General features: G+C 45.3%; 1 protein-coding gene across 2 annotated transcripts; it reads right to left on the reverse strand.

Moving 5' to 3' along the window:
* Nucleotides 1–776: 776 nt before the first annotated feature.
* kif19 (kinesin family member 19) lies at nucleotides 777–25599 on the reverse strand. 2 transcript variants are annotated; one of them, XM_076152024.1, is made up of 20 exons: nucleotides 25303–25599; nucleotides 23241–23321; nucleotides 10221–10331; nucleotides 10042–10129; nucleotides 8965–9101; nucleotides 7080–7205; nucleotides 6747–6941; nucleotides 5409–5555; nucleotides 5186–5308; nucleotides 4839–4995; nucleotides 4503–4677; nucleotides 4175–4373; nucleotides 3811–4081; nucleotides 3600–3724; nucleotides 3278–3441; nucleotides 3084–3186; nucleotides 2493–2616; nucleotides 1856–2244; nucleotides 1449–1626; nucleotides 777–1350 (listed from the first exon to the last, which is right to left on the reverse strand). In XM_076152024.1, exons 1-20 carry the CDS (start codon nucleotides 25339–25341, stop codon nucleotides 1229–1231), a joined length of 3054 nt encoding a protein of 1017 aa, XP_076008139.1. In that variant the 5' UTR covers nucleotides 25342–25599; the 3' UTR covers nucleotides 777–1228. The 2 variants fall into 2 exon arrangements, with proteins under 2 accessions (XP_076008139.1, XP_076008138.1); XM_076152023.1 differs by having other exon boundaries at nucleotides 4812–4995.
* Nucleotides 25600–26518: the final 919 nt, after the last annotated feature.

Genomic DNA, 26518 nt, shown 5'->3' on the forward strand with positions numbered 1-26518 from the left:
CTTTAAGAACTAAACTAGAGAAGAACTAAAGAAGCAATACATTTATCTAAACTGTGTATTATATTGATATGATTTCATGGTGTGTTTATCTGTATACACAAACACACACACAACTTCGGCTGCCCATAAAATTAGCAGGAGTCAGATTTGTAAGTTCAGTGTTTTGGATAGTCTCATTCACATTCAACCAAGATGATGTAAATATCCCACATACCCACAATGAATTGAATAAGAATGAGAGACAATGAGAAATGCTGGAATCACCACAGGATAAGGTCTATTCAGTCCACATCTCCTATATTCCCCATAAACCAAACCGTGATGCAAACATCAGTAAAGATTAATTTATGAAAATGTAGGCTTACGTATTTGCTCAAGATGTGCAGTCTTTGTCTTTTGGCGGTGCTCTCTGGGACTGTAATCTCATCCTGTGTCCTCTTGATTTGTGGTGCCAGAGTGGCACAGGAAGGCATGTATTCTTGATGATCAGGGCATAGATCCTGCAGGCGGATACAGTAGGAACTGACTCGTCTGCAGATGGACAGGGTCATGATCAGAGACATTCGATGCAAGAGGCTGCCCTGCATTTGCATTATGTAAATATGTTGGATTTCTGTCGTGATGCAGGAAAATAAGTCATTATCTTAAAGAACACTGAATCAGACTCTGGAACAAACAACACGTTTCCATTTGCCATTTCATTGCAATTTATTTGGGTACAAAAAAAATGTACAAAATAAAACATAGAAAGTAGAAATTATGAAAACAATGTCAATAACAACAATTTGGTAACATAAAAGGCAACAGTTAAATAATTCATTAAAATACAGAGAAGTTATTTGGGAAAGCATGTTGTGGTGCTATATGTATTCAATGCTCGGGGTGAGCACGTCGACACAAAAGCATGACATGTAACGGTCATGTTTGGTTGAGAAAAAGGCGAAACTCTGTGTACATGAGAATATGTCAACATGGAGTTTGAGTACAGAAGTGCACAACAATCATAACGATCGAGTCTTTTACTCAGTTGTCCTTGTCTAGTTTCACAGCCTGACGGTAGGCCGCTGGTCATTATGAAGATTTTACACAGCCAATAGTCAAATATCCATTTTGCTTTTCTAATCAAATCCAGGTTCCCCTCTTATGTTAAACCACAGCATTTGTGTTATGTCGAGCTCCAAACATTTGAATCCACCCGGAGCAGCGTGACATCCGAACAGGCGACTGCTCAGTGTTTGCGTGTGCGTTGGCCTCCGGTGCTGGTGGTGGTGATGTAAAGGAGAGGCTGGGGCTGCCGGAGCTGGGTTACTTTCTTCAGATTGTTGGCTGTGGAGGATTCAGCAGTCGAGCCTGTGGTGGTGATGGCCGTGAAAAGATATGAGACATAGAAACAACCCAAACATTCTAATAAAAACATTCTCTCCAACGTTACAGACACAATGGTTTACCTGTTTGCTGCTGGTTGCTGTGTGGTGCCCTTAGTTTGGTGAGAGGAGGGACCCCTCTGTACTGGGGACGCAGTTGGGGAGCCTGGGGCTGACCGTTGATGTGGAGGTGGGGGTCTGATGTGCTGTCAAGAGGACGGAACCTCTGGGCTATGGTCGTCTTGGTTTGGAAGCTTGGCAGCTGTGAGCAAGGGGATGAATTATTTAGCACCCTTCCTCTTACACACTTTTGTTGAGAGGCTGTTTTTCTGTTGAGTTTTTCCTAAAGCAGTGTACAGCTGACTAATAATTGATAAGACAGGTGATGATTATTCGTTTAAGCTTTTACTACAAAAATAGTGTTTAATGTAAATACATCAGAGTCTCTTGAAGCACTTTTTTGAAATTGTGCAGTAAATAAAAATACTCACCCCTTGACCAGTGACCTCGAAGGAACGTGAGCGCCTCTTCCTGCGGCGAGCCTCAAAGTCCACATCACGGGGGGTTTGGTTCTTGTTGGTGACTTGGCGGTTGCGCGGGCGTGTCCACGTCCCCTGCAGAACGGGGCCCTCCCCAGTGCTGCTGGACAGGTTGTCGTCTGAGGTGGCGTGTCTGAGTTCTGGGCTGGGCTGCCTGCCGTGCCGCAGGGACAAACCTCTGGGGGGCGCCTCACTCAGAGAGAGGCTACTCTTCTGCTTCTTGGGGTCCAGGGGAGAGGAAGGAGGGGGCAAACGCAGAGCATCCACCTCCAGAGCTTTAGTGCGTCGGCGGGCAGCCTTTACTGCAATGTTCTGAACCCCCTTTAGGATCTGCTGCCTCTCTGTGGAGAAACAAAGAAAGGGTCGCTGTATGAATTCGATCACCAATTTAAATATGAATTAGATATCTATTTTTGATGCATTCAGTTACACGTTGTATGTTTCTTGGCAAATATCTGAGAAATATGCATTAAAATACAATGCACCCTAGGGCCCCTAAAATGCTAGATGTATAGATCAACTCAAGCACCAAAATCCAATGAGAAGCCTCCGTATCTGACACTCACACTTCTTAGGCAAGACAACTCACCATTTCGTGAAAGAGGGACATCTGCACCTGCCTCGCTGCTCTCGGGGGACGAGTCCAGGTGGCTGCTGACACTGTGGCTGAGATGGCTGTAGCTCAGTGAGCTCTCTGCCACCAGTGGCTGCAGCTGCAGGTGGAAAACACACAGAGAGGAAGTATATAATCACGCATGAACAGGCATGGCATCCTCCTTTTTTTGTTTCCTTCATTTTAAGGTTATTTCTAGAAAGGAAGTTTGTATTCAAGTACTCATACATACAGAGATCTCATAGCACTTCACTCCAAATCTACGAGTGGAGTGTGTGATGAGTCATAACTCTCCTTAATATCATCTTGTCTATGAATCACACCTCTGATACATTTCAAAATAAAGAGCATTAGATGGTTGTAATGCTTCTTTGCACTCTGATACAATGTTTCAAAAGGTAATGATGTGGGTTTGCAGTTTGTAAGATAACTAGCAGTGAAAAGGACTGCTGCAGATGAAAGGTAACACCTAACTAGGCCGTGTTATTCTACAGCATGTAGGTCACTGCTCTGACACGCCTGTGAATTGAACCTGTGTAGATCCATACTGGTTAGAACTGCTCTCACCTCTCTGTTGCCCTTTCTGTTGACGTGGATGGGAGGCGGCGTCATTAGAACCGAGTTTTTCATCTGTCTGGCATGAGGGCTGCTCTTAAACACTTTATTGTCTCTGTCACAAGAGAGCAATCAAACATGACAAAGTCAGTTGAGTTTGTTGTTTGGATCTGTTCTGCAGCTCTGCTCTTTAATGACGCTCTTACCCCTCTGACTCCGGCAGAATCGGAGGCAAAGTGTGTCTGCGGATTTTAGCTTGTGCTCGTCTGTTATCGGGCCCCATGTTGCGTATGCTCTCCTGATCTGAGTCCATGTCCTGCAAGTTGTCACGACACTGACCGGGAAGGGCGATCCTGGGTAGAGAGCCCTCCTGGACACGACACATTCAGAGAGACACGCGTCAACACAAGCACTGGAATCAGATTAATCCATCTTTAAAAACAAATGTGATTATATGTAATAGATTTTGCAGTATGAAATGGGCTTTTTGTGAGTGTGTATATGTAATTCCTTGCATTCTGAGGCTACCTTGATGGTACGTCGAGTGGTCACTTTATCCAGGGCCATGGCTCTGTCCAGTTTCCTCTCACCTAGCTGCCTCATGTACATGTTATACAGCTCCTGGAGGTGGGGGGGTACTAGTAGACTATGGTCTGGAACACACAAAGATACGATTCAGCCAGCCCTTAAAAAAGTTTCTATGCCTCCAAAAAGCCTCTTGAAAGAAATTGATACACACCGTTGATGAACTGCCTCTGCTGCTGTATGATCTCGTCACACAGGTGTCTGTGCTGCTCGAAGCGCTGCACCACAAAGTTTTTCTGGCGGATGACGTTGTCTTTGAGCAGTGCCTGGGACTGTATCTCGGCGTTTTCGATCTCCAGCTCGTGGACCTTGCAGAGGAGGCACAGGACCTCGCGCTGCTCCTCTGAGCTCACTCTCCGAGGGAGCAGCTCCTCCAAGCGCCGCGCCCGATCCCGCAGCTCCAAAAACCTGCGCTCGAGCAACACCTGAAGGACCGACGAGTTAAGAAAGGAAGTCAGATTTTGTGTTTGCATAACTGCTGCCTGACATCTTATCTCTTAAAGCTGGTGGACTCCTACCTTCTGTTTGTGGATCTTTTTCTGTTCAGTCATAAGTGTGACCAGGTTCTCCCGGGCCAGGGCAACCTCCCGAGTCTCTGAGCTGTCTGGGGGAGACTCTGGGCAGTCCGACTCCTTCTCGCTTTCATCCTTATTCAGGCTTTCCTTTTTCCTTTCTGCACGCCATTTCCTTCTGCGTCGACTCCGCTCCTGCTCCCAGCTAGGAATAAACACATCTTCAGTGATTATTACAACCCCTGCAACCCTCTGAATATTATACAGCATAGGTATAGTGTATATTGTTTGATATTGGATATTGGAGGAAGGAAAGCAAATCATAAACACTGACTCTGCAATGGTTAGCAGATGTTTGGAGGTGTCTATCTGGATCTCCATGTTGCTGTTATCAAGCTCCATCAGGCTCTTCCTGATCTCCATCTGCTGGCGGAAGGCGTCCAGCAGCTTCTCCCTCAGTTGGTCCATCTCAGCCCGACTCTGCTGACTGGAGTGGGCCTGGACCTCCGCTACCGGACGGGACACAAGTGGAGGCGGAATTTAAGATTATGCAGCATTTGCATCAGTTCCAATATGCACTTTTCAAGATTTCACAGTATTTATGAATCAGGCCAAAAGAAGGAATTACGAAGGAACTGTGTACCGAAGGCGGAAGAGGACAAGGCTTTACCCTGGACATGGCGGATGTCAGCCCTGTCTGAGTTGAGCTGGCGTCCTGCCTGATCGGCGATCTTCTTCTTGAGCCTCTGGATCTCACAACGCAAGTCTGAGATGATGTTGGTGTACTGAGCAATGTGGTATGACACATTTATCAGGTTCTTCTTTACCTGGAGTGCACAGACAGAAATGACCTCATGTTTACACAGATTGAAGGACTATTCCTGTGCTTTCTTTGTAGTGAATGAATTAGAATCAGTAGTACTAGTTACAAATAAAACATTATGAACAAAGTTGACATAATAGAATACAAACTGAAGGATAGTTTTGTGAATTTGTGGAAATGTTTTACCCGCTTACCCGTGTTCGAATGCTTTTGGCACGGTCAGCATATGTCAGTGTGTTACGAGACTCCTCAAAAGCCATGGAGGCGGGGCTTATATGGGCGATCATGACCGTACGACTGTTACCGCCCAAGGAGTCCTATTGAGCAAAGAGAACAAGAAAGCAAGGAAGAACTTAGAAGACAGAACTAACAGTGTGGTGGAAGTTGTTCAGTTGAAGGATTGTTAAGTTGCCAAACCTTCAGTAGACGAGTCAACTTGCTGTCTCGGTAGTTGACATACTTGTGGCCATTCTTATCACTCAGAGCATTGATGCAGTTGCCCAAAGCGAGGAGGGAGCGGTTGATGTGGGCGCCCTCCTTCAACCTCTGACCCCTGTTCTGAGTCTGAGAGCGAGCGACGGGGAGAGAGAGAGAGAGAGAGACACAAAGACAAAGAGAAAGAATGTTGCTTCCATTGTTGGCCAGCAGATGGCATCACATCCTACGGTACATCCATCAATACTTTGCCAGGTTCATCCATCAACTGCCTCCAGTAATTAGAAAGAAACACTGTTCGCTAACTGCGTGCATTTCTCTTCTTTATTGGCAGAGAAAATGTTCCAAAGTGACAAACGCCTCTCAGTTCTGCACTTTTCATAGTGAAGGCCGTAAGCATGATACGTCAGGAGAAGGCTTCAGCTGGTTAACCTTTCAAACAGTCTCCATGGTAAGTAAGTGCTCTGACCCAAAGACTGTTTCAATGTTGTTTTTGTGGTGTGCGGAGGACATGACAGTGTTAACATGGGTAACAAATGACAAGCCATTCATCTCAGCGGCGCACAATAGCAGACTCAATTTGAATGCGACAGCCACAAACCGCAAAAGTGATCTCTCAATGAACTGCTTGGAAAGAGAAGGACAAAGGGAGAATAAAAGCCAAAAAACTCCTTGGTGTGATGGATACTCGTCGCGGCCGCGCTCATACACCACGCGAGGATTAACAGTATGGCGGCACTTCAGGGACAACATTCTCAAAATAACAGATAACACCGTGTAAGTGGCTGTGCTGGAAAATGAAATTGGGCCTGTAGCAACAACGTCTATTTGGTAATCATGGTAATTTGTCGTACTGTCGGATGTGATCTTCCTATAATGGTTTGGCAGAAAGACATCATTCTGGATTAGGTTAATTGCAATTGTTTCTCATTTGTACTTTGAGTAGGTTGTTTACTAAAACGTCTTGGAGATGCTTTAAAACCAATTGTTGTCCTGATCCTAAGGTGATGAAACCTATTTAGACAGAAGGTCAGTGAATTACTTAAAGTGCCAATAACTCCAAAGTGGGCTATAATGTCTATTAACGCCTCCTGAGGTTTATATGAATATCAGTCTGTGGACTCTGGACTGTTGTTACATATTGTGGTCCTGTGCTGGTTTGAACAGGCAGCAGTGTGTGCAATGACCACAGCAGCCTCGTCTTTGAACTTGGAGGTGGTCTTGGCAGGAACATGGACACCCACAGGGATATAAAAAAAAAGCAGAAAAAACATGCACCTATCTTTTATCAGTCAGGCTCACACACACACACACACACACCTGCGCTGCTCGTTCAGACCCAGCGAGGTCGATCATGAAGAGGCGTGCGAAGCGGACCTCCTGCAGGACGTCTCGGCACCGGCTTTGCTGCTTGACAGCCACCTGCAGCACAGCGTGGGAGCGAGACGATGTCTGATTGGCCGCTGTGGGCTCCTGCGTGCGCTGCTTGTTGCCCCTCATTAGCAACTCCATGATCTGAAAAACAGACATGTATGTTCAGCTGCACTGGAAGAAATCTGCCCTATGACCCACAAAGCAGATCTTTTGTGGAAAATAGGTTAGAAGTTAGAAGGTTTGTGTGTGTATATGTGTGTGTGTGTCCGTGTGTCTCACCTCCTGGGCATTGATAGTTGACACTTCGGTGATACCAGCGACCTGAATCACTCCTTTCGAGTCTTCTCTCAGGTCAAGGAAACCCGAGGAAGGGTTGAGCAGGTCACGGATCATCTCGTTGTAGATCTAAAGAGACGGAGAGAGCAAAGGACAGAATTACCGGCTGAATGCATCCCCATCCACATCAAATAAACATCTTGAGACATAATGCGGCAACCTTGGCGATCCACGTTGCTGAGTACAGTAGAAATTGAATGCAACAGTTGCAACAGTCTCCATTTCCCCATAATAGGCGTTTCCTGTTGCAGGAAGTCATATTTGGGGAAGTGACCACTGGATGACAAACAGGGAACGTCCAGGAGGATGGAATTCTGCGTGTGTGTGGACAGACCCCAGCCACAAACTCTAAGATGGCGATGCTTTCACAGACACTAACTATGGGCTGTTTATTGTGTTATTTTTTAACAGAAACAAACATTCTGCTCCTTCGTTGCTGCCAGAAGAGCTGTGCAATACAAGCATGGAAGGGGAGCGAACTGTGTGTGTGGGAGCGGCCATGCATGCCTGCTGGAGCATACAAGTCAGTATATTTGTTCTATAGAGTGTATATTTACGAGCTTTTGGCGCATATGTGTCGTGTGTGTGTTTTAGAGCCTGAACGCGTGAAAGAGAGTGCAGTCTGAGAATGAAGAGGAGCAGATGTGTACGTCGCTCAGAGAGGCTGTAAAACGCCATTTAACCTCTTTGTGTTGGGACAGCAGTAGCAACAGATTGCTCCCTGGTAACGGCAAACACACGACACATACACAGCCTTGTGTCAGGATTTGTACGGAAGAGTTCAGTACGAGTCAGAGAAAATCAAAACTCTGTGCTTGACATTTATTATGAAAATTTCCATGTCCACCCACGCAGCACATCTACGGTACTTAAGAGCAACGTTTGAATAACAAGATCAATCCCTGAGCATAAGCACAGTGCTTTGAAATATGGGTTACATGCAAAATCATTTACCTGAACACAGAAAGTTCTTCCATTTTGACATTTTCATTGTGAGCTGGAGGTCGGATAATGTCCTTCTCCATTTCTCTCTTGAAATTCAGGTTAAATTCTTCTTGAATTCTTTCTTTCTTTTCTTTTCTCTGTCTCCCATGATCTATTTTCAGGTCCCACTTGGACAAACCAAAGCCGCACATACTACAAGAAGCATTCATCTTCATTAACACACTCTCACCTTGTGCAATCCGTCCTTAAAAAACTTAAGAACCTATTTTCTGCCCCTAAATGAGACTGCTGATGTTACATAAAAAGGTAAAAAATGGGAATTGAATAGGCCTTCATGAACGATGAACAACAAAATGAATTCTGTAACCTCAATAACAGATGACGGCGAGGCTCAGCCGCTGCTATGTGCCACCTTGCTTGTCGTTATAAAGATTAGAACCCGGAACAAACTCTGGACCAGTAGGCACACTGAGAAACTGCCATCATTTGCCTTCTTTTCCTATCATTCACTGGCAAAGGCTTTTTAGATAATCACTAAGCCAACATGAGCACAGATCACTCCACACCTGCGGCTTTGTGGTGGTTTCAGCTCCGATTGACTCACTTACTGTGGTGTTTTATAACCGTTGTTAATCTTTATCCAACTTCTGTGGGTGTTGAGTAGCAGATAAGCGATAAGAATGACAAATATCCTCAGTCCCTAAGCATGTTTGGAGTTTGATCTCCGCTGATGCTACTAGGTTGGTAATGGACCATCGTGCGATCATACGTTATATAAACATGGTGGCTCTTCTTGATTCAAAACCGGCACTGAATCCCACACAAAAGCCATTAATAACATCGATAATACTTGCAACGGATGATCTTGGTGGTGTTTTCTCACCTCCAGATATGACATGGAGACGCTGTACTGCATGTCGTCGCTGGTCTCCTCGATGGCACGGAACAGGTCGTTCAGTGTGCGTACGTAAATGCCAGGCTCCTTATCCGTCCCCAGCATGGTGTATGTCTTCCCACAACCTGAAAAGACAAGATGAGATTGAAGAAAAACGGCGCCAAGTACCCGTACCTCACCTCCTCAATCTAAATGAAGCCCAAAATGGATTCAGAATTTTCTCTAGGTGTTTGAGTGTGTTAGGATTGTGTGATATCATAAGTTTTTAATGGATTTATTCTCATTACCGTCTATAATCTTCACGTTAGATTAAACCCGGGTGCTCCTCTTGCACCTTCTCTCCAACGCAATACAGCTTCATTAATAGATAATTGCTGATAACAATAGATGATATCTGAGTGTGTGTTTTCCATGCAGAGTGGCAACCTTGAATAAATTCTTCCAACAGCTGTCCATAATTTTATTTGTTATTACTCGCTTGTCCCTTTAATCTCAATCTCTATGGATGCTTTCAAATGCTGTCATTACCTTCATAAAGTAAACTAACTCCCAAACTAACCGTCTTGCTGGAACTTTTCATGCTCTATCTGTGAAATGGTTCATGCAGTCTATGTAGGTGTGTTCACAGGTATATGAGCTTAAACCTGCACAAGAGGATACAGATCTCTAAGACAGACGGACAGACAGAAGGAGGAAAAACAAGATCTGAAGGACAGATGGATGACTTAGAGAGAGGAGGGAATAATGCTTTGGCGGTCTGCATCATCCCACTGAATCAGCGGGACGTTGAGCGTAACGCATTTTCCAATCAGGTTCATGTGGAGATTCAAAACCAAACAGGCGAGGAAAGGGATGTTCATATTTCTGATGAATAATACAGAGGCGAGTGAGGTCTTATAGAATAGCAAAGGCATTTAAACGGTGAGTACCACGCCTCTATTCATTCAGAACGCTGTAATTATTCATATGAGAACCCTGAACAAAAGCATAAGTCCACACAACCGCGTACATGTACACGCATACATGCAACAGAGCACCTAGATACAAAGACACACACACACACACCTGTGGGTCCGTAGGCAAACACAGTGGCATTGTAGCCTGATATGAGGCCTTCAATCAGTCCTTTGGTTGTAGCTCGGTAAACCTCCTCCTGCGAACGAAGAAGAAAATACGAGTTACATCTTCTACTGACTGATATTCATATTTGCAGGTTTTTTTTTATGTATTTTCTTTTGACTGACTTGGCTGGCTAGGTAGTCGAATGCCACATCGAACATGTAAGTCTTCTCCCTGGAGCGGTTGGCACGCAGGATGTCGTCTGGGTCCTCCATGGGGTCCATCAAGACCACCATCTAGAGTCAAGGAGAAGGACACAAACGTCAGGTGGAGACAAGGGGAAGTGAGGAAGAGGCAGTAGAGTGAGAGATGGATGTTTTCTTCCACCATTGAATTCAAACTGTCATTGAAAGCTCCTACAGTAGGTCTGAGTGTGTCCTTGTGACAAGAATAGCAGAACAGGGACAAGCGTGTATGCAAAGAGGCGTCCGTTGAAGCCATCTGTCATACGCTGAATCCTGCCTATATAACATATAACTATACAACCAGCCAACACAACAAGTTCATTCATTGCATCTACTGTATGTGAGATACCAGCTCAATGAAGTGTATTCAAAGACAACACAGGGAGAGGTCGGGTTGTACAAATGTGCTTACAGTGATCGCAGGAGTGTTTGCACAGTAAAGGTGTGCGTCGCTCTGTGCATAGAGATTCAGCTGTTTCATTGTTCCGGATGTGCCACCAACTGTAAATTATAGCTTTCCAAAAGCCTTTTCACCCGCTTGATCGTCACGAAAACGGCACCGCATGATGTCAGACGGAAATAACTGTATCACTGTTGACAACGGATGGAGCGGATCGATCAGAGCTGATGTAATTCACTGGGAGGGTTAGTTTGTGGGAGCTGAGGGACATTTGTTCAGCTCAAAAAAGGGTTTGCTACTTAACCGGTAGAAAAGTTCAGAGAAGAGTTGCAATCAAAACAAGTCGCTGTCAACCGCTGTGCTAATTTCAAATAATCTCTGACTGAGGCATTGCTGTGTGTGTTAGCGCTCTGTTCTGTTCTGCAGGGGTTTTCCTCTGAGACCCGCCGTGCTGAAGCACCCGGCGCTTGTTTGATGACCCCTCAACCACTGAGCCGCTCACTTTGAAGCCTCTCAATTGAAATTCAAGAGGGGAGATCTGACTTTTAATAAACTGACAACGGCCAGATGAAGGGAGCGGCCCGGCACAGGGGCCGCAATCAACGTGAAGGGCGTCAGGAGAGGGAGCTGGATTACTAAGGGGGGAGGAAGAGGAGGGTAAGAGGGAAGAATCTAGCTTTTTCCTTTAATCTGCAACAGCGACAACACTGCGCATGGAGAGGAAGAGACCCCGCTGACCAGAGGAGGCAGAGCAAGCAGCTACTTTCTCTCTAACGCCTCGCCTTTCCTTCCTCCTCACCCTCCTCTTCATCATCATCCTTTTCATTTCCTGCTTTTCCTCTAACGTTTCTTTCCAGTGCGACATCTGATTGTGTTTCACAGGAAAGTTACCGTCTCGCATAGAAGATAATACTTTTCTCTGCCTGTTTGATGCCTTTGACAGCCAGCTCTGCAAGTACATGATTGTGTCCTTGAAGAGCTTGGAGGTGTCCGTCAAAGGTGTGTGTGTGTGTGTGTGTGTGTGTACCTGTGTTCTTACAGAAAGCTGATGAGCACGGAACAATGCTCTTAGATAATTGCGGTAGGTATCAAATAGTGTGTGTGCAAGTGTGCATGATTTTGTCAGTGGGAAATCATTAAGGCGCAGGGTGTTGATGACACCTCTTTTCCCATCTGTCATCTGTGTGTCTTGTAACAGTACCTCACACAGTCCCCACCCATGAACGTGCACACACACCAGCTGCTGCCCGGAGAGATTCTATGCCACTAATTTCTTTAAGTCTTCTGATAAGGTGCTGGCTTTAATGACAGGCGCCGTGGCAACAGAAGACTGGATGTCTTGGGCACGGACCCCGAGGGCTTTATGAGGGAGATATGGAGTAAGTTGATGCCGGTATTGGATTATAGATAAGCCCCATGAGTTTGGAGGACGTTGGCCAGCACAGGTTCTGTCCTATGAATTCAACTAAGTGGCTTATGAGAGACAAAAGCGTGTTGAGGTGAAGAGCGGGTCAATAACAGCTGTTTAGCTTTGACGTCTAGTGAGGCGAGGAAGGAGCGTTTGGAGACACAGGAGTCGAGGAGACTGACTGCATCACTCGAGGCCAGTGCTTGTGTGAAGTGAGCCAGCGAGGTGACGGCATGTGTGTTCTGTCGTACTTTTTAAAAACTGCACACACTCACAGGCATCGGGACACCAGATCAATGCATCCCTGAATCTATCAACAGTCTCAAAAGGGATGATTGATTAAACGTCATCATTTAGGAGTGGAGGGGGGGTGACGGCTGCTCGGCAACCCATTCGACAAACACAACGCGCACAATTCAGTAAACACACACAGAGCCTGATAAGATAAACGCAAATGTCAGACTGGTTCTGGTAAGTGGCGGGCGAGCTCAAACTCTTGACACGGATAATGAGCTGCAGAGAGGCAGAGAGGCAGAGAGGCAGATGCTTCCAAAGCACCAGAGTATAACTAGGAGCTGACACCTGTCTTCCCTTTGAATCTTGGAAACACAAAGTCAAAGCTTGGAGAAGTCACACAGCAGATCCTTTACATTAGTTTAACTTTGTTTTCACTGATTAGCGCTGAAATCCAGAGCAAGTCAATCGAATTTTGAATCAATTCCTCCTGAAGTGCTTCTTAAGTGATATCTACTCACTTGACTTTCTTGTCATCCATCAGTCTGGCTGTCTGAACGCTCACTTTGTGTGTCTGACCCGACACCGCGTCTGACCTTCTATGAGAAAGCAAGTGAGCGCCTTGAGTGTATCACGGAACAAAGAAGCATCTCAAGCCGTGGTCAAATTCAATAACAGATTATGGGTTGATGTCGGGGTCAGATTTTCCACTGGAGATGGAATTGGCTTCTGGCGCTCCATCCAGAGGGACACAGCACCCCACTTGTGTTGGCTGCTGACTAATTCATGGCACTCTGAAGGAGATGTCAATTTTGACGCGAGCGGGCCCGGAGCCTGATTGATGCAAGCGCCGCATGAGAGGAAATGGAAAGCAATTTGCTGGTCGACAGCCTCTGTAAACTATCATTTCTAACAGTTTTAATCACGCTGTCCTACATCACAATAGACATCGCATACTAGAGACACTTTCAATTCATCTCGACCCCGTAGACTGACAAAACAAACGGCCACTGTGTGAATTTACGCACTGTGGCCGTGCAAAAAAGAAGCCACTGAAATATTCATATCCTCACATGGATCACACAAAGTCAAAACAACAGCTTGGTTCTGCAATGACATGAATCCAATTAGGGGTGATGGCATTATCTCAACGCTATAAAAAGCAGTGGGGTGTGATGGGAGAACCTTTGCCCCCGGTCTCTTTCCTGGCCGATAGCTTTTCTAATCAACACGACCCGCGGCTCAGGTCGTTAAAGCGCCGGGGTTGATTTGGTTGGCCATCTTGCTGATTACAGCACGGCTCGATCCAACTCTGGATCCATAATTCAAAGCCTGGATGTGCTGCGGTTTCACCTGCCTGCCTGACTTGGCTGCTTCTCCCTGGCTGTCTTACTTGCTCCACTATTGTGTGCCAAGTGGCTAATGATGCCAAGACAGGCAACAAAAGTCAGCAGTCATGTAGTCATCAGCCGCAATTTTTTGGAACCGGTACCGCGTTCTATCACACTTAAAATGATGGTGTGGTTAAATAATGGATCACAGATAAGATGACAAAAGACCACTTTGAATCAAAGGAATGAGCTACAGACAAGAATAAGACAAGGCTGTTATCATGCCCAGTACCAATTAAGTATTCATCCTCCATGACTGGATCAACAGGTTTGCATGTGTCCACTTCCACTTGATTTGGACAGGCCCAGTATACACAAGTATTAAGTAACTATAGCTCAAGTTTGGTGATTACATATCTGTTCGCATCAGGTTTGGATACTGGACTGAAAGAAGGAGATGAAAAAGTATGAGATAAGGATGCGTCCCGGCCGGATGGCTCCCCCGGGGGAGGGACTCCAGGCCATGGGGCGCTCCCAGAATGAATAGGAGGTGTTATGTATCCCATCTGGCCTGGGAACGCATTGGGATCCCCCAGGAAGAGCTGGAGGACACGGCGAGGGAGAGTTACATGTTGGACACTTTGCCGACTTGTTGTCTCCGCGACCTGGACCCCAACAAGCCCAATTAAGGCAACATCAAAACTTTGGGTTAGCGTTTAGGTAATGATTGTTTAATGATAATTGCTACAGTCACATATGTATACCCAAACAGTTTGATTTGTTGTTACAGGAAGTATTATAGAATTATGAAACTTATTAGTGAAGCAGTAACAGAAATTACAAAATTCATGTTCTGACATTCGAGGAGTCTTTTGTCAGTTACTCCCACATAACTCACATCTACAGAGAGAGAGAGGGAGGAGAAACACAGCAGGTATGGCGTGAGGAAGTCTGATGGACAGAGGTCATCCATTCAAACCACTATAAAGGATCTATACTTAGCTAATGGGGCGGCTGAGTCTTTCTTCTTCTCTTACGAAAGCAAATCTGTCCTGGCGAGATGGAGAAGGAAACGTCCCTTTGAGTAAGGAGATGTAAAGGAGGTCTGAATCCCAGCGATAGCATCCAACCTCATACACACTCTTGCGTCATTTTTTACGGCCGTGGGTTGTGTCTTGATTTTATGGCTCTGGTTTGTGGGGTCACGAGGTTACGTGCTTCTTTTAGCCAGCGCATAGGCCTGACCTCGCATGCATCACAGAGATAAAGGCCGTCGCTTTTGTCCGAGTGCATGTGCAGTCATATCTAAAGCGCCGGTCCATCTATGCATCTTGTTTTCCCCCAGAGACTCTTTTAATCCTCATCCCTCGGTGACATTGTGGTTACCATGGGAGCGGGGATGGATGTGAACCCCCCCTCCCCACCACTACCACTCCTCCTCCTCCTCCTCCTCTCAGACACCTGTTGCCATTACACTAATAGAAAGGAAATGGAAGCCGTACTTGCCATATGAAGCCATAAGTATGCATGTAGCCGTTGGATTTGTCAAGTACTGCATTCTAAAGTTGGCAGTAGGCCAGTGCTGCTTTTCAATAGACACACTAGAACGGTGGCAGAAGTTCAATCACCTTAGAAACATTATTTTGATTATAGGGTTTCTATTTTAAGCAACATACGCTGCTTTCTAACGAGCCATCTGGATGCTTTGAAAGAAAGGGGACAGAGGCAGTAACTCACACCAAGGACGGCCGCGCTGCAGCAACAGCTGTCTCCTCCTGTGTTTGCCTCAAAGATGCACACACACAGGGGAACCAGCACATACGCAGGCAGGTGTGAATCTACTGTATATGCGTGCAGCCCGTACGCACATACACAGTGTGTAATGATCTCTCTCGTGCCATCCGTCATAAGAAGAAGAATTAAACACGTGTTGCCTCTCTTTCAATACACAATGACAAATCGGCAGAGACTTTTTTACTACAATGTCTTTGTTTTCCGTGAGAATACAGCAAAGCAAAGCCAAGCAAAGCACACAGGATCAGGCTCACAAAAAAGGCCTCAGGTCTCGGCGGTGACCTTTACGGTGCAACCTTTCAAGATGCTTCTTTAGAAGTGCAACCAAAGCTTTGGAAAATCCGGCGTCCGGAGCGTGGCAGGTTATCTGATTGAAACACTTAGAGCTGACCTTCCAGCACCCCAACAATGCTCCTATAGATCCCATTTCAGGGGCTCTGGAGCACAGGGAGGTGTGTGGCAGATCACAGCATACCTGATACAGGGAGCTTGATTGCACGCTGTTCAAGGTCTGCTCTTCCTCTGAGCTTACAGACTCCAGCCATTATGTCTCTGTGCCTGTCACAGTGATGTCAGATCAGCACAGACAGACGGCGGTTGACGCAATTCTGACTCATACACACAGACGCAGGTCCCTGCAACAGGATTCCAAGCCTCTTATGCAACCAGAGGTCTAGAAAGATCAACCAATGGGTAAGACATGTGGTGTTTCCTTCCTTCCTAACTCATTACCGTCCCTTTTCCCAGTTATTCTCTCCCATCTAGTGTTCCTATTGCAACCACAAATGTTATCTGCACAGGAAAACAACTCGAAAAGAAGAAAACAACAAGAGGACTGCTAGAGAGAGATGGCTGCTGCTATCAAAGATCAAAGCTGGCTATACGGCCCAGAGGCCAGAGGTCAGGCATAACAAACAAACCAGGTCAATCGCCAATTACGCAGACGCACACTATAAACAATCAAACTAGTAAATACATTATGTGGTCTTTGTCACCTGTCTATTCCAATGCCAGACAGGAACACAGCTGCTGCTTTTGCGTCACAAAATGAGAGGAAATGACTTCAGTCCATCTGTGAACACCAGCATCCCTGTTCAAAATATGGTATTTTAGTTTTTGTCCATTCATTTGCAGAATTGTAATTAGGGCTCAATATGAGACTAAAAATGTTAATGGTGTTTTTTGTACCGTAATCATTCCTCTTAAAGTAGAGAGAAAGAGAGAAATTGCACCCACTTTGATACTAATAACTTCCATTCAGGTTTAATTAATACATTTTAGAATCTGTGTAATGGATGAAGAACCTAGGCCGAGTCTAATTCAAGTAGAATTCAATCATTTAGAGCATTTTTCATGTTTTCACGACACCAAACTTGTGGACTGAACCTGGCGTTCGTTTCTCACACAGAATGATACACGGCTTGTGGTGGTGGTGACACGGCGCCGTTATTACCATCATTAATTATAATTATATGGCGGGTCTCTGCCAGGTGTGAGAGACGGGAGGCAGGAGAACGCGGCTTGGAGATTGAAGGCGTTGGATGCGGCATAATGACCTTTGGAGTGGCTTTTCACGTGATCATTTTAGTGCAGCGTCAAGTCAACTCTCCTCTCCGTGTTCATGTATAATGACATCATTTGTAATAGTACTGTTCAACAACATCCTATTTTCAGGCAGCGACCATTTCATTCCATCTTAAAACGTGAAAAATGGCCTGTGGGGTTCAAAAAAAGCCTCCATTAGCGGCGCCACATCTCCCGCAGCAAACAGCACTTAATGAGCTTTCCACATGGCTTTGAAAAATAGATTCTGTCCATGAGTCTCGTGCATGAAAACCCATATCTCTTGTGATCATGACAACATCACACGTGTCCGCAGCAAGGACTTATAGATGAAGTGGGAATGACTTTGTTAGGCAGTGATCGGCAGAATCCCATTTTTGGATTGCAATATGGACAAATCAAGAAGTTAATGTAAATGTAAAGACAGGCTGTCCCTGGTTCATACTAAGATAAAGGAATACTGACTTTGACGCTCTATTCGGAAACCTCTGCAATGCTTTAATGTGCTAAAAACACACACACTGATCCACATCTATTCTTCCTTGCTACAGTACCACCGTGCACACTGAGTAAACACAGTCTGTCTCTCCCTACAAATGAAGGGACATTTTACTGTTATCTTAGCAAAATACAGACCTCTTATCATGATAAATCAACAGAATATAAATGTGACATAAGTGTGAGAGCCTTACCAGACAAACAACATGTTGTTATGACTGACACACTCAGAAAACCCCTCAGGACTCTCTCTCCCTTCTCCTTCCCTTGGCACAAAGGGCACAGGGGAGATTAGTGTGTACTGTCACCACACCAGCTCTATCTGTCTTTACCATCTCTGCCCTGCCTCCCTTTCTTCTCTGTCCTCATTTCCTGTCCCCCATTCGTCCCCTCTACTCCTCCATCGGTCCACCATTACTCCCACTCACCACTCCTCACCTCTTCCAGCGTTTCCCCCTCCATCTTTCATTTCGTTTTGACATTTCATCCTTTCAGCTGATTCTCTAATCCAGAGTGGCTAACAGTGAGTCATTCTTCTAGAAGATTCTGAGAGGGCTCTTGGCTGTTGATGTACATTTTGCCTGAGAGAACCGACCTTTGACATGACCTGCTCATTTAATGGAGCCAATCTGTGTCCATATTTGTCCAATAAAGACTTCTGGCTGGCCTGTGTGTCCTGCTTGAGTACAAGGTATTAGGTGGCCGGGGGGGGGGTGAGTGGAGGAACATCGTGCTCCTGTTTTGTGTTACAGCGTGGCGCATGCAAAGACCAGCCCATGTACATCCTATTAAATCATATCCTGAAGCTCTTCATTTCTGTAAACAAATAAAGAAAAATATGGCAGTGCACCATCATCATCATCACCATCATCATCATTAAACCTGATTCCAATTTTCGTGACATGAATGCCGCAATCTTCATCATTGTTCTGTTTTGTCTGAAAATAGTGACGCTCAATTTTCAATTCCTGAAACATGCCGATTGATATCTTCTCATAAAAAAGTGACAAAAAACCCTTTCAATAATAAAACTGAGAGAATAAAAAATGTTTAAATAGATTTTGTGCTGTGAATTTCTCAGTTTATTATTGGTTTTACTTTGAATACTCATTGAACAAATCCAGTTAAGTGAAAAATTGAAATTGAAAAACAATCAAAAATAACCTAAAATGCCTTGTTGACATGGAGCGTTTGTACATTGAGCATGAGATGGGATTAGCTGATTTGCATACATTAAAAGACCTCTGGGTGAATCGCTTCCTTACTGGCGCCCCTTGTGGAATAAGGATGACTCAGACGCCCTAGATGCCCATGGCAACAGCAGGGTGCAACAATCCCCGCTTGTCATTACACATATTGTGCGACAAACAGCTCGTATAATATCTTTCATCAGATCATCTGATTTCATAACGACATCATTTCGATGCATGGTGGTTTTCTGTTTCCTCTGGGTAATGGCTGCCGTTGGTAGCCCCAAGGAGGTTGTAGTCGGCAATAAGTGGGGTGTTTAGTGAAGTGGTCAGAAGGAGCTGCAGCAGGACCACTCCAGCCGCTCCTGTTTACCTGCCACGCCCTGGCCCCTCTCATCAGATTAGGAGTGGAGGAGCAGGGAGGGGAGGAGGGTTCAGATCAGACAGTGTCGCTGGAATACAACTCTCACACACACACAAACACACTCACATCCACAATGACCGCCATTATAAATGAACGTGATGTGTTTGTCCATACGCCCATTAGAGAGGAAGGGAGGGAGGGAGCGCGAGCGAGGCGAGGAATAGAGGCGAGGTCAGAGAAAAGAGAGAGGAAAGGGCGAATGAGCCTCTTAAAAACGTCCTCGCTGTGTATCCACCTGCACTTTCCAGGGTCAGACGGTCTATTAGGGTCGGCGTATTAACAGAGAGTAGGACTCTGCTCCGCGTGACCTCAATCAACGTAAAAAAAAAGACGTCTGCCTCTCCGCCGCTGTTGCCATTTTTAGCTCCGGTCTTGATCCTGGCTCTGCGTCTGTGTGCAGAGGTTAAATCTTCCTGCTAAAAAAGACGGCGCTATTTGTAGTTCCTCTCTCCCCCCCCCCCGCTCGCCCAACTATGCGAAACTATTCAAACACACTGCCTCGTTAAATTGACTAAGCGAGGATGAACTCTTCCCTTCTTCCTCTCCTCCCTAGTTTAAAGATTGCGCACTGGAGCAGAACGGAATGGAAGACGATACTACATTTGCAGCAACACGCAGGATTCTACTTAAGTTTTACTGAGTTTACCTCCAGTTTCCAGTCATAAGCTGCTGAATCAGGAGTCAGTGACGGGAATTCAGATCTCTTTTCACTGACCTGTCTGTATCTAGAGTGGCAGAAACTCTACACTGGACCGGCGCAGGTGCCTACTAGTCCACAAAGGAAGCAAATCTTCCAATTCATGGCGCGGCGTTATCGAGTCCCCTCGCTTGGAACGCGCTGAGTGCTGCTTTTGTTTCAGATCAGGGCCTTTAACTTGATCTTGACAGGAACCCAGAGGCAAAATGGGACATTTGTGTTTGCCCGCTGGCTGAGTTTCCCTATCAGAATGAGCCACCTGTTCTCTTTCCTCAGGTAAACACACCAATGAATGCACAGTGGGGGACATATTGCATAAGTCCCTGCCTCCCATTATACTGTAGGTGTGATAAAAATGAACACTTTTACGATTCCTCTTTTATCTGCACACAAACAGCATTACTACACGTGATATATTGTTACCACACCTACAGTCCGACCCCAGGCTACACTGAAAAGCCTCCAGCCACCAAAAACAACATAGTTACTGCCGTTTGTTATTGACAATTGGACATCTGTGGATGTATAAAAAAAACTAACATCCTCTGGTTGTTATTGCCTGCCTCCCTTACTGGCCCTCTGCTGTCCCTGATGGAGTATGGAGTGGACTGTAACTACTGAGGAGCAGCAAAGAGAAGAGCAAACAATGGCCCTGACCTTGTCGAGGTGTCTCCATGGAGACAAGGCCTCACTATAAAGCATTCCCCACTGTGTTCTCGTGACAGGTCAGCCCTGCCGAAGACATGCTTAACAAGTTCTAAAGCGAAAAAAAAGACACATCCTGCAGGTAGTAAACACTCGCAACGAGACGTGTGTGTGCATGTGCAGAATCCTCACAACACGGAGATCAAACTGATCTGGATTAGGGGATTAGGTTTACATCGGATTGATTACCAAACATCTCACCATGTGTAGTCCCCCAGAGTTTAAAGCTGGATGGAGGATAGATAGAACTGGATTCAAGGATGTGGTGCGAGGAAACCAAACTCACATCACAGCTGTCACATTCCTATTTGCTTGTTTGCTCATCTTCCATGCAGTGCAGCCGCCACCTGCAACTCCTCCTAGTCCCGGGTGGTCTGATGTCAAATGCATCGCCGCTCAGGGGCCCCTTACAAAATGCCTTCTCTTTGAAACTGCACCACCTCGTGTGGCTGCAGTGTATCTTTGACACAAAAGAAAGGCGAATTGGATTGTGGGCTGTGACACAAAGCGAGGATCGAGCCTCTGCAAATCGAATTTTCGTCATTCCCTGTTTCATCTCAAGTAATGGAATGATCAGAAAATAGTGGAAACCTGGAGAACCAATCAAGGAACGGTCTACATGGAACCTTAAATATATGTGACTGGTAACTAAATGAGTAAAAATGTGGTGAATTACTTTGCTTCACTGCATAATACTGAGTGAAAACACTATCACTGTTTTCTCTCCCCCATCCCCCCCCCTTTTTTTTTCCATGTCCAAACAGTATCAGGTCTCCTCAGGTGTTGTTGTGTTCCGTGTCTGTGATTCTTGCCCAGCACTGGCTGGACTGGTCTGTTAATTACCCAACCATTACCTCCTAACCAACCCCGTATCAACACGCCTCTCCTGCCTCGATGGAGGTCCACTTGTTTGGCACGCTTACATAATTTCACTATTCTCACGCTGATTTCAGTTTACTTTCAAAGTTCCTGCAAAGTCCCAACATGAGATCGGTTTAGAATAAAAAGACACCGCAGCAGCTAACAACTCATTGACAGCGTGGCCTCGCTACACCTTCTATCAACATATTGCTCTAAAGGACCGATAAGCCAATTGCGGGTAACATAGTAACAGGTGGTCGAGCAGAGAGAGCGTGTGAGAGAGAAAGAGAGAGAGAGAGAGAGAGAGGGAGCAGGTGGCAGCAGGCTTAATCGGGGGTTAAAAACCTGTGCAGAGAGCTCATCTCCTCTGCTTAGGCGGCTTTCAGGTGTCTGCTTCTTACCAGGCCAGCCAGACCCACCCAGTCAGTCAAGTCAGGCACCAGCAGCCTGCTAATCTGTCTGAGCGTTACCTGCAACCCTGCACGGCCATATGGTAGATGGCACAAACAAAGGGACTTGTGTGTGTGTGTGTGTGTGTGTGTGAGCATATGTCACTGTTTGTGTTTGTGTGCAGCCGGAGCTATATAAGTGCACATACCTAGATACAGTATAGAGGCACCTGTTCTTAAATGTACTCCTTTTGGATCTTATGACTGTTTTGATAATTTGAGAAGCAACATTGCAGGTCAAAGTGAATCACACACACACACACACACACACACACACACACACACACACACACACACACACACACACACACACACACACACACACACACACACACACACACACACACAGGCAGGTTTATTTGGCTGGAGATAATAACCAAGCCTTGTTGTGGTGGCTGCGTCAGCTCGATGTCTACCTCCCTTACCGTAAGCTCTAATCCCCCCTGGCCTTTTTTAATGATGTCATGGCACATAGAAGTGCTGAAGTTGTTCTTAAGACTGTGTGTAATTGAATTAGAACCAAGACAAACAAGTCCCATCTCATGAACAGGGGATGATCTGTCTTTTCCACTTATCATGGATGTTGTTTTCCAGGCAGGAATGTTACATCTATAGGTAAATGTTAGTCATGCTGGCTTTATGTCTCGGTCAATTAAGAAAAATCGCACACCGCGATGTCTGCTAATGCCTCAATCGGCTTAGCCAGAGTGAGGAAACGCCTCAGCAGGGTCCCTGTCACAACGCTCATTATCGACAGCACCATCTTCATCATCATCGCACTCTCGCTCGCAGTATGGTTAAGTGGTCTCCTTGAGGGATGCGGCGCCTGAATGGAAGCTACGTCTGGTTGCTAGCAAATGTGGTCAGCGGGGAGCTCACACGTACAGTAAACGTACGGCGGCAACATCCTGCAAGTTCAAGATCTTTCTTTTGTCGTCTAAAACCCTTACTGAAAAAGAAAACATGACCTGAATGAGATGTGTTCAATGCCTCCTGCACTGTGGAAAATAGGCTGCTTGAAGTACAGTTCAATTCCCCACATGCACTCTAGTGAGGAAGGAAGTGGACACCTTCCATCAGTCACTCTCTAACAACTACAACACTGAGTCATCCACTGTCATGTAATACACACACACATACGCACATACGAGTGAAATGTGACATCTGAGCAAGACAAACCTATTACTTTTTGAAAAAACAACCTCACTGCTGTACACTGACACCCCTGCACTTTACCCTCTTTACAGGCCGGAAGAGGTCAGAAGCACATATTCCTCCCTACACACACACACACACACACACACACATTAGTACATCATTCACTCAAACCACACGTACTGCACATGCATGTCAGGATATCCACACACATAAACACACACTGCGGTAAGGAAGAGTGTCCCTCCTACCTGGTCGTCCATTCTGTGGGCCACGATCGTAGCCCCCTCCTCCTGTTCAGCATCGCTGAGGGGTCGGATCCTCAAGGCAACCTGCGGCGCACACAGAGTGAACTTAGCCATCCTTGAATTCAATCAATCACTTTTCCTGGATTGATGGGTTTGAAAATGAATTCAACCGTGTGCTGACTGAGAGGGAACCATAGCAACAGCGCGCAACTGCACTCCAGCTTTCACAGTAAACGAGCCGTCCCTCGTTTTGTTTTTGGAAGCTTTAGATATTGATGCAGCGATGCTGCACCTGCAGGCACAATACGTGAGCGTGCATGAGGGTCGACAATCCTTGAGACATAAACAACATCGACGTCTTGAGCTGGAATATAAGATTGCTGCTGCAGAGTACGTAATTTGAAAGATAGAAGTCCTTTGAACAGTATAGTGGCTCGTCCTGTGTCCTTTCCAGCATAGAGATATTTTATATCTTATGGACAATTGTTCTAATTTGTCAATTTCCTCGTCCTTCTGCCTAATGTACGGACAAAAAGCTGTTGCTTCCAGCGTTTCTTACGACATTATCAGACTGTAAGTTGCTTAAATAAATGATAACGATGCCATCAAACGGACAAAGTGGTGTCATCCAATAAGCAGTTACAACAGTGATGTCATCCAAAGTAACAGTTTTAAAACAATGATGTCACATTTATACAATATTATATGTACAGCTGAAATGTTATAAAATACCAAACACCCAGTTCATCTCTTACATACAGGGTAACTATGGTGCCAGTGAGCTTATTGGAGATCAGCAGCCTGCGTGTGTGAGGAGCAGCGTCCATCTGGAGGAAGGTTCAGGTCAGACCCCCTCAGGCTCAGCTGCAATAGGTTTTTAGTAACTCCTTATCAGTTTGTGCATTAAACGCTCCATATCAGCACAGAGAATAAAACTGCTATATTACACTCCAGGCTCTGTTGTAACGTTTTTATCTTCTTATCATCGGATTTATTCATTTATTATCTTGGCTGCAGTTATTTTAGTTGTTTTGATTTTATTGGCGAACAAGCTGTAAGACAACTTTCCCGTGTGGAACAATAAATATTTGAATCTGATGTTTCAAATTTGATGGATGAATCAGCTTTTTCTCCCCAAAGTCATTTAATTGAATCAATATTCCACTCAGTCAGTTTCCTGTCTGATGGAGCATTTTTCTCATAGTGAGTTATACCGTCGTAAAGGCATTTTGGAGGACTTAGTAATAAAGCACAAAGCACTAAAAGTGTCAGACGTTGTATTTTTACTCACTCTGCAAGAACTCTTTTCAAGAAAAGATTCAGATAAGCACCGGGGTCTGTTCACCCAGCAGAGAGCAGGGAAGAGAACAGAATAATAACGAGTGCTTTCACACAACCAGAAGCAGGAATATGATAGTTTTACCCTCAACACTGTTATGAACCAAAACAAATGATTTGATGTGAAATGCGTTGCCTGTTTGGGGGTCTGTGGTGTTGCTTCCAAAACAAAAACCTCTTAGTGTGACAGAGGCAGCTGGGTGATCAATAAGGCCACCTTCAGTCAGCACCCTGTAGAAAGTGTATTACATGCTAGATGAGAGAGGCCAGGCAACTGAAACAGCCATCTCAATAATTCAGGTACGGGGCTGAGGACACAGCAGCTTCCAGTGCAGGGCTGGGAAATCTATGCATGTGCAGATACATAAACTAATAATACAATCATACAAATACTGCATTTGAAATCATACTGGAAATCAACTGAAAAATAAAGAGTTAACATGCAGATTGTGGAGTTCCTTCATTGCAACTTCGTAAAATTTGAAGAAAATAGTTAATGATGAAATATCCTTTTTCCTAATGAAATATAAAAATATATGACACTTTTCAGCACCACGGATGTAATCAACAACGTGTCTACTATAATTAAAAGACCCCGTTTTCAGTTTTGGGGGGTGATAACAAGTTCTGCTAAAATGGTTTTGCTTACTTGTGTAAATGAACAGTTAAAGGTAAAACACATTGCTTACAATGCAGCACACAAGGACGATAAGCGGTTGAAACTTACAGTTAGTTGATGCTCCTTTGACTCTCCCGTGTCCTTCATGGTCACTTTCAGGTAAACAACGGATGCGCGTCAAACGGGACACCGGACCATCGTGCGCACTGACGGTACTTGCATCTCACCTTCACCGAGCCGCCAGGAGCCACAGCAGCAGCAGCAGAGGGGACTCGGATGGGATCTCTGGAGTCTCCGACCGAAACAGCTAAGCTACAGTACCTCCAGAGCCGGAACCAGCCTATCCTGGTCCCCCTTCAGCGTAGACGCGTCAACGCTCTGTCTCGCCTGAGCTTTCCACCTGCCAGTCTGCCACATGCGCTCTATGCGTGTGCGCGTTGTCCCTGGAGATCCACGGGAAAGGGGGGGGGGGGGGTGTAGCTGCGGTGTTAAGTTGCCTGTAATACACATAGCGACTTCCGATGATACAACGCGAACGTAAAGTACGAATACGCGTCCGCCATTGTTTCCAGCCGGTATATAATTACATACTTTTATTTTGAAAAAATAATCTATACGTCCTTGTTTACTTTCAATGTCAGACGTGACGACGCTTTGTGCGTTTTACGAGTTAATATCGGAAAATAACATTAAAACAGTTTTACAGGGAATTGTAATTTTAGTGTTTATGTTTATCTTTAAAAAAAGGTATTTCGCATATTTGTGAAAGAAAGGAAACATCTCTTCCTTACATCAATTGGCTCTTATTTGAGTTGTATATTTTTTTTTACTTCAAGACAGAAGCGTACAGACCAAATTATTCTGAAAGGCAACAACTTTGTCTTCAAAAGGCAGCAGTTTCTATGGCACCATAGTGACCCCTGCTGGAACAATAGGAGAACCCCATGCAAGTTTAGTTATCGGTATAGTATAGTATTTAATATACGGTCTATGTTATGATTGTTGTTGAATTAAGTCCGAGGGTAAATTAAAACAAGATAATTCCACTGTAAACTGCACTAAATGCAATTTTGTGACATTAATTAACCCCATTCATGGTGCTGCTATTTGCATATTAAAGAGCTGGAGACATGAGGAAGATGACCTCTAAACACGCATGACCTCTGAGACTATGCTGTATATGGCAAATGTGTGAAGTGGTCTGTTAATGGGACGCTTACTGGGAGAGTTCCCCTCCTGTGTGTTAGCATATCTTCTTGCTGTTGAGGAATGGCTGGGAGAGGTCAGTGAAAGTCCAGTCTGGGGATCAGACTTCACTGCCCGT

This window comes from Genypterus blacodes, unplaced genomic scaffold (genome assembly GCF_046128005.1).
Source record: "Genypterus blacodes isolate CSIRO-AG114 ecotype Tasmania unplaced genomic scaffold, CSIRO-AGI_Gbla_v1 ptg000055l_1, whole genome shotgun sequence".
Classification (NCBI taxonomy): Eukaryota; Metazoa; Chordata; class Actinopteri; order Ophidiiformes; family Ophidiidae; genus Genypterus; species Genypterus blacodes.

Excerpts from the sequence above, each read along its gene's own strand:
- kif19 (XM_076152023.1), bottom strand. The coding sequence starts at position 25,341 with ATGAAGGACACGGGAGAGTCAAAGGAGCATCAACTAACT. Across the intron at positions 10,332-23,240 it reads CCCACAGAATGGACGACCAG|ATGGTGGTCTTGATGGACCC; the intron begins GTAGGAGGGACA and ends CCTTGACTCTAG. Across the intron at positions 5,556-6,746 it reads GGTCTGAACGAGCAGCGCAG|ACTCAGAACAGGGGTCAGAG; the intron begins GTGTGTGTGTGT and ends GCTCGCTCTCAG.